This window comes from Musca domestica, unplaced genomic scaffold (assembly GCF_030504385.1).
Source record: "Musca domestica strain aabys unplaced genomic scaffold, Musca_domestica.polishedcontigs.V.1.1 2, whole genome shotgun sequence".
NCBI lineage: Eukaryota > Metazoa > Arthropoda > Insecta > Diptera > Muscidae > Musca > Musca domestica.
In genome coordinates, this window is record NW_026712249.1 from 17,933,640 (window position 1) to 17,946,153 (window position 12,514).

The 12,514-nt window shown below is 32.0% G+C and overlaps 1 protein-coding gene across 1 annotated transcript; it reads right to left on the reverse strand.

Moving 5' to 3' along the window:
• Nucleotides 1-4: 4 nt before the first annotated feature.
• Nucleotides 5-11,742, reverse strand: LOC101900728 (cytochrome P450 18a1). Its single transcript, XM_005183375.4, has 5 exons — nt 10,736-11,742; nt 5,380-5,501; nt 4,854-5,283; nt 4,519-4,783; nt 5-1,930 (listed from the first exon to the last, which is right to left on the reverse strand). The coding sequence occupies exons 1-5, from the start codon at nt 11,118-11,120 to the stop codon at nt 1,516-1,518; spliced, it is 1,617 nt and encodes a 538-aa protein (XP_005183432.2). The 5' UTR covers nt 11,121-11,742; the 3' UTR covers nt 5-1,515.
• Nucleotides 11,743-12,514: the final 772 nt, after the last annotated feature.

A 12,514-nucleotide genomic window follows, 5' to 3' on the forward strand; every position in this document is an offset into this window, starting at 1 on the left:
ATCATAAAAAACAACATAGACTTATAACTTATTGTGATCGGAGGCGGGAGGGGCTGGGGTATATTTTATATAAAAATATATATTTACAAAAGATATTTAAGGGGTTGTGGGGGGAGGTCTGGGGCGTGGGATAGTAATGTTGCTAGTAAATATTTCCATATGATTGAATGGTGGCACTATGAATCTTATAGATTTATATGTGTGTGTGAGAGTTGGTTTATATACAATTTATTCGTTTTATTTTTTGTGTTTTTGTTTTTTTTTTTAATTTTTCGTAGGGTCCTATGAGAGCTTACAAAACTAAATAATATGCATTTTCATGATATTTGTGTACAATATAGGAACAAAGAGAAAATTTCCAAGAGAGCCAGAGTTTGATGACCACTTTAAGATTTTTTTTGTTAATGGGAGAAATAGAGAGAGCTTTGAGCTTTATCACTTTACTGCTGTTCTAAAATAAAATTAATTATAAAACTTGACTTAAAGCCTCACTGGTTTCAAAACTTAAAGACTCCCAGAATGCTCAGCTTGCTTTGAGAGGGGGAGAGAGAGAGAAACAAATTAAATAACGAAATATTTCGTTACTCTCTCTCTCTCTATTTTCCACTGAGCTTTCTATTTTTCTTTTGTGGCCTTGGGTTCATTCGTTAGCTGCCATTCTCTGTTGCTCTCCTTGCAAACTTTCTCTTTGCCTCGATGTGAGGGGGTGGGGGAAGATGTTATCTAAGCTAAACCACAGATTTTTGTTTTTAATTCGCGTTTTTGTTTGTTTTATAAATATTTGTTTGTTGTTGTTGTTGTTGACTTATAGCTATTTTGTTTGTTTGTTGTTGTAAATCTATAATATAAAATACATGTTGTTGTTTATTGAACACAGCTTCTAGGGGGTAAAAGAATAGAATTTGTTCTTTTTTTTGTTTTGTTTTGCGATTTCTCTTTTGTTCTGATTTCTCTTTCGGTGTTGTTTTTTTTTTTTCTCTAACAAATTGAACTATTTTGTTGTTGTTGTTGCTTTTGTTTTCATATGCGCTGAAGGCTAATCATATATCAATTAGCGTTTTTCACGAATTACGACGTATACTTAATTTCTTTGGAAATTCTTCTTTTTTCTAACATGTAGAGAACAATTTTCTTGAGAGATTTTTGAATAATGGGGGAGAGAGAGATTGGTTGAGAGTCTTTGTGTTGCTGCTCACACTCATTTTCTTTCATTAAAGACGTTTGAAAGAAAGATTTTCTTTACGAATTCTTAAAAAAACAAAACGTCATTCAGGAACTTAACCGTGCTCTGCATTTGAATCCTTGCTTCCTCTCACTTGAGGGTCACACGAACTTTCTCGGCAGTTTGTTGGACTCTCTCTCTCTTTGTCTGTTGAACATTCTCTCTCCCTTCAATTTTACGCTCCCTCTCAAGATGAAAGCTCTTAAAAGAATGATTTTCCTCTCACATAATGATTACACGAACAATTCCATTGTTCTCCATTGTTTTTTTTTCGGGTTGTCGCACCTCGCCATCTAATTTGAGCCAACATTACGCATATGATGTGGATCCACTGTTGTTGTGTTCAATTGCAACGGTCTGGGTGTCAGACACACTTTGAAAGCTTCCGGTGTGATGGTGGCTCCCACATTACCCTTTAAACTTGGCAATGGCTGTCCCTCGGGCAGTGTAATATTGAAGGAATGCATAAACGATGCAAAGAAAAGGAACAATTCCATGCGTGCCAATACATCACCCAAACACATACGACGTCCCACACCGAATGGAATAAAGTACTCGGGTTTGTGTACTTTACCTTCGGAATCGAGGAAACGACGGGGATTGAATTCTTCGGGTTTCTCCCACAAATTGGGGTCCATGTGCACACTGTTGATCAGGGGAATGACATGGGAACCGGCGGGGATTTTGTAACCATTCACTTCGACATCTCTGTAAGGAGAAGAAGCAGAAGAAGAGGGAAAAATTAGTAAAAGTGAATAATATAAATAAATAAATAAAAAGAAATATTCTACAATTTTGCCTCTCACGTTGTTGTGTTCTCTGGTGAGTTTTGGGAGAAGAAAGAAAGAGAGAGAGTTGCCATTAATTCCTCTGGGAATTTTTGTAATCGTTAAATTTTAAGTTTTTTTAACTGTGGCGCCCAACATGAATTTATGATTTTTTAATTGCTATCCTTACTTTAAATTCTTTAAATTTTTCTGTACGCAAATTCTCAGGAAATTGTTGTAAATCAATTTTTCCTAATTATGCCGTTCAATTAATTGCCCTTAATTCCCCTAGGGATTTTTGTAATCATGAAATTTTAAGAATTTTCAATTGTGGCGCTTATTTTAAATGCGTAAATTTTTGACCGCAAATTATTCCTATAGGATTCCCCCAGGGATTTTTAATAGTAAAGCTAAGTTTTTAGAAGGTTTTACTTTCTTTTTTAATTGTTAATTTTTAGTACGCAAATCATTGCTCTAGGATTCCCCTAGGAATTTTTATAATCATGAAATGTTAACAATTTTTGTTTTTTTTATTATGGAGCCCAATGTGAAGCTAAGTTATGTTGGAGTTATGTTGTTTTAGAGGATCCTCTTTACTGTTAATTCGTTAATTTGTGTACGCATTCATCAAGAAAATCGTTGTAATTCAAATTTCCCTAATTATGGCGCCCAAGCTTTTTTTTGAGTTTGATGTACATTTTTTGTGTGTCTGCTGTTTTTAATTAAAATGTGGAATTTTGATGTATTTTCAAGAAGTAATTTAATATTTCAAAAATTTGAGATAAAATATTATATTCAGAATGGCGCCCAACGTTCATCAGTTGGTTATATTTCTCTGCATTAAATTAATTTTAGATTATACATGGAATACCTAAAACTGAGAATTTTCATGGAAAGTTAATAATTTTCTCCTCATTAAAAGACTATCCGTAGGATAAAAAATTCTGGAGGGTCTAAAAATGTCTGCGTTTTTTTATTTATTTGTTCGTTTTTTATTTATTTTTTTTTTTTTTGCAGAAAAAATTTATCATTTATAGTCATCTTCTTTTTCTAATTCTTTTTCACATTCCATGAATTAAAATAAATTTATCCTTTCATTCATTTTCAATATCCATTCCCCAGCGAGATTCTATTTTTATTTTTCCTCTCCCATATAAAAATCTCTTCTTTATATTTTATTTCCTCTGAAGTGATTGAGAATTATTGTTAATGAAATTTGACGCACATAAATCACTGTTTGACACAGTTTCTCTAATATTGTTTATCTAACAAAGTGTTTGAGTTCAATGAACTTTCCACACACTCACACACACACTAAGAGAGACAGACACACCAAATAATAACAATTGAGGCAATTTAGAAGACAGCACTTTGAGAAAATACCAATTACAACAACTACAACAATTGTTACAAAAAAGCCGGCCGGTATATCGTGATATTGCACACAAGTTGCATTACCAGCCAGCCAGCCATTGAGCCAAACAAACAATATTGGCATTATTGTTTTTTTTTTTGTATCTTTAACAAGTGCAGATTGGAAAATTACAACAAGAAACCACAAACAATAAGCTCACGTGTTACAAGCCATAGGGGTGGCCAAGCGGATTGCGGCGGGCTGGTGTTTGTACAACAAAAACAAAGAGATCTCAAGTAAGTAAATTTTTCCATTTTTACTACAAAACGGCTACTACTTGGCAAAACAATTGCACTTCATTGCCTACAAATCAAGTGCAATTTGCAACAACAATAAAAATAATAAAAGAAAAAAGAAGGCGAACAGTGGCTCTACTATCGCTACTTTGCTAGCTCTGGGGGTTGTCTGTCCGCCACTATACTTGGCAAACGAGTGGCGTGTGTGTGTGTGAGTGTGAAAAAAATATTGGCTCTGTAATCTTTTGTGAACCACCAGCAGCATGGCTCGCTGGCTGGCTGGCGGACTGACTATGAGATGGCGAGCTTTAAAGGAAAGAAAAAACAACAGAAACAACACGCGTTTTTTTTAATGGCAGAGCTTACAAAAGTGGGACAAATTACGACGCATCTTGCGCCATGTGCTATTGAATGCATGCTTGAGTGACTGGACAAAGTGTATTGAATTGAAACGAAAGCAATGAAACAAGAAAAAAAAATCGCCAAGTTTTTTTCTTCTCTTCTTACGTATGTTGAGCTCAGATCAAACACAGAACGGACGAAGAAAAAACGCATTTTTGTTCGTCATCTGCAGCCAACCTCCCAACCTCACCACCACCTGCCTCCATTTTCATTTCCATTGAAGAAAAAAAAAATGGAAAATATTACAATGAAATTCTTGATTGAAAATCCAATAACAATTGATAAAGTGTTTACAAGCTTAGCTAACTCAATTTGCCAAGCATCCCCCATACCATCCAATCAATGGCTAACCACAGCTGAAAGTTTAATGAACTGCACTGCACAACGACATCGAACACAAACAAAGTGAAGGCAATCTGGCCAGAGATTAGAATGCTAGAACTAAAACAAAGCTTGGGTGCTTTTTTTTCAAATTACCTTGTGGGTGAGTGTGTGGTGGCCAATGGTACAATGCTGGAACGACGCATTGACTCCAAGATGGTACTTTCTGTGATGGGTAAATACTGGAGATCTTCAATGGAGGGCAGGCGGTGACGGCCCACAACTTGATCCAGTTCATCTTGGACACGTTTCATGGCCTCAGGATTGCGCAGCATAAACACATTGATCCACAGCAGGGTGGTCTTAATGGTTTCCATGCCGGCTGAGAATAAATCGATAATGACCTGGACAATTTGTTCCTCTGCAAGGCAAAGAAATAAACAAAAATTAAAATTTTTTCCAAAATTTATTTTCTTTCCCTCAAAACTCACCATGATTCTTGCCCTCAAACAAATCCTGATCGCGACCCTCCAATTTGGCCTTCTCGATTTCGGCCAAATAGAAATCAACCAAATCCCTGATATTGGTGGGATCATACGTTTTCTTGTGCTCATCAATGACATCCTGATAGAATCGCTGCATTTCTTCACGATTTTTGGCTATCTTATTTTTGGCCGTCAAAATGCTGGGGAAATACTGGACCGTGGGTATATAATCGACGGTATGAATTTCACCAAACAAACGCATACCCTCTTCAATGAGGAAATTAAAACGTCTAAATTTCGGATCATCAATGCTAAAGCGTACCGACATCAGAATACTGCAAATCACATTGCTAACGGCAACGGAAATGGCTGGTGCCATGTCCATGGGTTGGCCATCGGAAATGCGTAAATTGTGCATATATTCGTGGACTTCAATCTGGGAGGAAAAGAGAAGGCCGAGATAAGTTTTTATTCATTGAAATTAGGGATTTGAGTAAATCATTTTCCCCCTAATTAATATTTCTTAACTCACCATAATACGTTTCTCCATGATATGCTTGCCATTGCCCATATAAGTCATGCCAAATTGACGCAATTTCTCGTGCAAGAAACGTCTTTGATCCTTCCACAATTTACCGGTACTGTTGACAATGCCTGGAAAGAAAAAACAGCAAAGGATGCAAGAGGTTAGTTGGGTTGAAAAAAAATATTTAAAAAAATGAAGAAGAAATTTATAACAATCTGACTTTGAGCTCAGATAAAAATAATTGAACAATTATTAAAATTAAATTAAAAGAAAAAAGTTTACAAATGTACTAAAAAATCAAAATATATTCTTGAAGCTTGCGCTTGCGGTAAAACTTGGATATAAGCTATGGATGAGGTTGAGATTTGAACCTTTGAACAGGTTAGCAGAAAAATGTGCACCCACAAAAGAAACAATTATTTCTCAGAAGACAAACCTTTGGGAATTAATGTGGCGCCCAAAGTTTTAAATAAATAATGTAATATGTTTTTTTGTTTTTTTTTTTTTGTGTAGGATCTGTCAGAAAATTAGCTATATCGAAATTCCCATCAAGATTACTTAATGGCGCCCAACATATATTTCAAAAATTTCGACCATTTCAGATCAAAATCAGTATCAACGTTATGAAGTGATTTTTTATTAAATAAATTATGTGATTTCTTATTATAACCGAATAGATGCCCCAGAAAATAAATATGGGTTCAGGGTATTCTGTCAGAAAATGAGCTACTTCGAAATTCCCATTGAAATTGGTTTTTGGCGCCGTTTTTAGATCAAAGGTTTTAAAGTCCGAAAACTGTTCTCAGTTTAATTTTGAGAGACTTTTCTAAAAATCGTCCAAATCGAAATTTTCCTTAAGATCCACATTCAGATAAAAATCACTAACAGCGATTTTTAAGGTTGAAAACTGTTCTCAATATTGTTCTGAGAAACTTTCCTAAAAATAATCTACACTGAAATGTTCATTAGGATGTTTATTATTTTTGGTTGGAAATATGCGAGTGTTGGAGATTAATTTATAAATGGCGCCCAACGGTTTTTTATGTTTCTATTTTTTTTTTTTGGAAGTGGAAGATGTGGGAAATTATTCTATGGAGTTATATCAATTTCTAATTATTTTTTAATTTATTTTTTTGTTGGCTAGAAACATTTGATTTTTTAAGTTAATTCAAAAATGGCGCCCAACGGTTTTATGTTTTTAATTTATTAATTTTTTCATTATAATTGTTTCATTTATAATTTTTTCATTTATAATTTTTTCATTTATAATTTTTTATTTTGAATGAAATATTTGGGAGGAATATACATTTTTATTTTTTTTTTTTTTGGAGGAATATACATTTTTATTTTTATTTATTTTATTTATTTATTTATTTATTTTTTTTTTTAGGAACATCCGAGTTTTGTAGTTTAATTAAAAAATTGCGCCCAACGGTTTTCGTTTTTTTATTTTTTCTTAAAAATTAAATATTTTGGAAGTTGTATTAAGGAGTTATATAATTTTTATTTTTTTATTTTATTTTCCTTTTTTTGTGAGAAACGTGTGAGTTTTGGAGATTAATTAAAAAATGGCGCCCAACGGTTTTTATGTTTTTTAATTTTTTGATTAGCAAAGATTTGGTAAATTAATCCAAGGGTTTATAACTTAAAATATTGAGATTATTTCTTAAATTTTCATTTTTATTTTTCGCATTTTTAGGCCAAATTATCACCCGATCCCATTTTTTCTTGAAACCCAGGATGGCGCCCAACGTACACGTATATGGTTTAATGTTTTAAATATATGCCTATGACTGAAATGCTTTGTAACTTTTCAAGTATATTTCTATGACTCTGATGCTTTTCATAAATTCTTGTGGGAAAAAGACATTTTAATCCGAATTTTGAACCCTAATGTCAAAATGGCGCCCAACGTATTTTGCTAACCTAATTCTCCTGGAGACATTACCCAAATCTATGATCTTAAAGCTACTCTGTTGTCCGTTCTCTATAAAAGATAGTCGTCGTGTTTTTTCCCTTTCCTCTTTCGAATCTGAAGTTTTTGTTTGTCTGCCCTTCTCCCCCCTTCCCCATTGCAGTTTCAAAAATAAGCAGCTGTAAAATTAATGATTTTTTAAAAAATCACGTTTTACCACGGCTTTCAGCATTGCATATTCTGTCATAAATTTCCTGTCAACAACAAATTGCAGCTGTTACAATAATTTTAATTGGTTTTGTGTTTTGTACATCATTAAAATGCAGTAATTTACAAAAATTTTTTGGTTGAACTTGTTTTTTGTGTTTCGGGGAGATTAAAAAAAGAGAAACAAATACAAAGCAATTAAAATGATTTTTTTAAAAATTGGAATTCTCAAATTGAGAATTTCCGATTTTTGGCAGTTTTTCCTAACAATTTTTTATCACCAGTTTCCCCTTTTTCCTTTGTAGCCAATTTCCACTGTATTTTAAAGTAAATTTTATATAAATTGTTTGCATCATCTTCAAAACTTTGCCATGACCATCATTATCATTGGTATTATTGTGTTTTTTTTTTGGTTTTTGGTTGGTATCAAGCTTTACTATCACCAGCAGCATCAGCATTGTTTAACTTCAACTTCCAGTCTGTCGGTCGGGCAGTAGTCATTCAACATTGTCTTTGTACAACAATTTTTTTTCTTCAACAAAATGATCGGTGGTGTTGTTACTTTAATTGTTTGCAATTTCAAAGTAGGTTAATTCCACCTTCATATAACAGCAAGAAACAACAACAACAACCACAACAAAATAAATCGAAACAAAAAATGAAAGGAAACAAAAAAAGAAGCCCGACTTTGTCTTTGCTGAGCGTTAAGTTAATGTTGTTGATGGCGCTGGTGATTTTGGCCTTTATCAGTAGTCGTTGTTTTTTTTTTTTTTTTTTTTTTTTTTGTCTTCTGTTTTCATTATTATTTTGTTTTTACCTTTTTGTTTGAGAAAATTGCATAAAAATGTAAGTCATTTACAGAGGAATTTCTTTTGTTTTGCTTTTGCAATGGAAACTCTCCAAAACGGCAGAAAAGAAAAAAAAGGAAAAAAGTGATGGAATTTTTTTCATGTTTTCTTACGCACTATGGCCTACCTCAATCGCATGGTGTCCGAAAGAAAGCAATTCTTGCAAAACGAAAATCTTGCAATAAAATAACATTACCGGGAGAAGTAAAAGTCAAATATCATATAGAGAAAGGTGGAAGTTAAAGGTAGGAAATTCCATAATTAATTGCAACTTTCTTTTAAAAGGTAATTTTTGGGGTATTTTATTTTTGGTCTAAAAAATGGAAATTTATATTAAAAAATATATTTTTTTGCAGAAAATTAAAATTCCTCTAAGCGAAATTCTTTTATTTAAGAACTCAAGGAAAATCATTTGAACAATACCAAATAAAAAAAAAATATTTGGATTTTTGAAATTTTGTCAAGAAACGCCCTCAAAGACAGTATAAATAATAATGACATACTAAGTACCATGAATTAAGTAAAAAACGACATGTATTTGAAGACTGATGCAAAAATGGCGCCCAACGTATTTTGCTAATTTAATGCTCTCTAATTTTCTCGGCAACATTAGTTAAGCATATAAAGCTATTCTATGATAATCATTTAAAAAATCGACTTTGAATATTTTTTTTACTAATAATTAAAAAAAATTTAATTTTTTTTTTAATTGAAGACTTATTAGTAAATGGCGCCCAACGTATTGTGCCAATCTATTACTCTTGGAAACATAAAGCGGAGTAGCTTTATATATTTATTTCTTTATAAAATATAGCCGTGATTTCGCTCCTTTTTATCAAAACTTAAAGTAAAAAAAATCCTCGAACATTTTTCATTGAAGTTTTTAACTAAAAATTTAAAATTTTAAATTATTTAAAAAAAGATCAAATTTAGCAAAATGAAATGAAATTGAAGACTGGTGCAAACAATGGCGCCCAATTTATTTTGTCAATCTAATTATCTTGGAAACACCGACTGATGCTAAAAATGGCGCCCAACGTATATAAAGCAATTCGATTTTCATTTTTATGGAAAATAACTATAGTTTCTTTATTTTTTGTCTAATCTCTAATTTAAAAACTTATTTGAATATTTTTTAACTAAAAATTTCAAATTTTGACATTTTTTTTGAAAATGGCGCCCATCGAATTTTTCAAATCTAATTCTCTCGGTAACATATAAATCTACTCCAGTTTATTTGTTTATAAAAAAAAGTTTTTTTTTTGTTTTCTATAGAAATTCAAAATGAAAAAAATTATCTTTAAATATTTTTTAATTGAAAGTTACAATTTTTGAAAAAAAAATATTTTCAATAAAAAATAGATACGATATTTTTGATTTAAGAACAGAACAGGTTTTTAATAAAAATATTCTTTAAGGGGCTATTTTATTTTTCACAAACATCTGAGCGCCTTACGCCTTGATCTCCAAAATCATAAACAAAAATATACCTTAACATTTAAATATTTTCAATCCAATATTATTATTTTTAATTAAAAATTATTCTAAAGAAGCAAATATCAGTGTGCCTCAAACCGAAGTATACATTATGCCTTGATCTCCAAAAACCAAAATTAAAAAAATTACATTTTTATTCCACAACATAATAATAATTTCAATCCAATATTAAAATTATTTTAAATAAAAAAATGATAAATATGATTTAAAAAAAAAAACTAATTTTAAAGGGGCTATTTAATTTTTCCCAAGCATCTAAATGCCTCGAATCGAAACATACATTACACCTTGATCTCCAAAAATATCAAACAAAAAAGAAATTAAATTTGTATTCCTCAACATTTAAATATTTTCAATTCAATATTATTATTTTTTAATTAAAAAAGTATTTATTGAAGTTAATTTTTGAAATTATCAGTTCTTTCAGATTGTGATGAATATAATTTAGACATCTTTCAACGATTTTCATTATTATTTTTTGTTTTTCAAATAAAGAATATTTTCAAATCCATCAGAATCTTGGAGTTTTTTTTACAAGCCGTTGTATTTCAAAAATTCATTTTTCCTAAATTTTCTAAAATTTTCAATTTTGTTTTTTTTTTAATTATTTCCAATTGTAAATATTTAAAATAAATATAAAAAATATTTTTAAAAATTCTTCCAAAATATTTTTTTTAGAAAATTTTCTGTTAAATTTTTTTTTAATTTTTCCTATATCCATCTGAAATTTTGAAAATGTTCTAAGACTTCGATTTTTTCTCAAAATTTCCCCTTCTTCCATTTTTTATCCCGAATTAGATTTTTAAATCCTATGCCTCCCTCTGTCTCCCGAAAACTATCACTGATTATTGTGTTGCACTTTTGTTTATGGTTAAACCCTTTTCTTGAAACTTACCAAAACCATTCAAGGTCTGCATAAATGGTGTATCCGGCCTACCCGTAAACTCTTCCCGTCGGAAACATTCACGTATCATTTTATAATCACTCATCACCACGGTCAATTGGCTACCCAGCCGGGTGGAGAATAGGGAACCGTATTTTTTGGCCAATTCCATGAAACGGGTGTGTTTTTCACTGCCCATAAACAGCAAATAGCCGATGACGGGTAGACCCCAGGGTCCTGGCGGCAAGCGTCTCAGCTCACGATACAAATTCACCACCCATTGCAGGAAACTGATGATGGTCAGTATGGAGATGAAGACAAGGAGCAAATGTTGCATGTCATTGATTTTGAATTGGCGAACCATGAATTTAATAAAATACGAATCGGTGAGCAACATTTTGAAAGGATAATTAACTTTTTCTTGTTCTTGTGATAGAAAATTTCTTTTTGATTTATTGTTTAAACAAATCTTGTAGTTTTTTGTTTTTCTTCCAACTTTATTTTAGTTTTGTAAATTTTTTACAACAAAAGTTCTCATGCTTTTCTTTTGGATTCACAACTTTCGAAATTTTGGTTTCTTCTTCTTTTTTGGGCATATAATTTTTTTATTGTTGCACTTTTATTCACACTTTTATTGCCCTCATAGTCTCAATATATGTTTCTTTTAGTTTTATCTTGTTTGTTATATTTTATTTATATTTTTAAAAAATATTTCTTGCATATAACACAAATGGCATTTTATTTTGTTAATTTTTGTTTCTCATAAAAAAACGTATTTTTTGTTTTTTATTTAATCTATAATTTATTTTCTTTTTTTTTCTTTGAAAATTTTTTCTTATAGACGATTGTAGACGACTTCGCGCGTTGCGTTTATAGATTTCGACTAATGTCTCGTCGTTATGTCCTTGCGACTTTTATAACAACCGATCATACGATCGATGTTGTACGCGCTGATCGTGCGAAGTGTTCGATCTAAGCCCAAGTTATTCTTAGCAAACCTTAAAGCAAAGATTCATATATGAGTTGATTTCGTCGCAAGAAACAAGAGCGCTGCAGTCAGAACAACAACAACAGCAGCCGTGAAACTGAAGAAACAGCAACGGCGAATGAGTGAAAGAGAAACGCTCTCTGGCCCTCGGGTTGTATTGGCCAGGTGAGTAAAAGAGCACCAATGAATGGTTCAATCTAGTTTTGTTGTTGTAAGCTTAAGTTTAATCATGACTTAAGTTCGTTTCGAACATGTTTGATAGTTGCATTACAACATGTTGTAGTTGGAAGCGCGATCATTTGTTTACCAGATGAAGAAAAAAAAAACTTATTTCTCAATTTGTAGAGGTAAGCTCTCTGTTTATATTTTTTGAGTTGGAGCTGTTGTCTGCTCTCCGCTCGCTCAGCGTGTATTGGGGGGCTTGTGTTATCATTATCGTAGCCGTCGTTGTCGTCGTCGTCATAGGTGATGGACAATCTCTCACTCACTTGATTTTCCCCCCTCTCACGAGGGGATTCTCTATTGTGTGTGTGTGCGTGCAAGCCTCCATATGCCCCTCTTTCCATAAAACTTAGGAAGTATTTCCTCGCTTTATGCACTTCATAAGTTTCATGTTCAAATAGACTTTCATCGTCGGTTTTGAAGTTGTTGTATTTCTTTATTGAATTTCGTCGACTCATGTGTAAATAGAAACAAAAAAAATGTTATCAATAATTCAATTGTACAACAGCTTTTCGGTACTAAATTGTGCTTAGCTTTATTTGAATTATTTTGTTGCGCTACAAACTAGAATGAAAGCATTG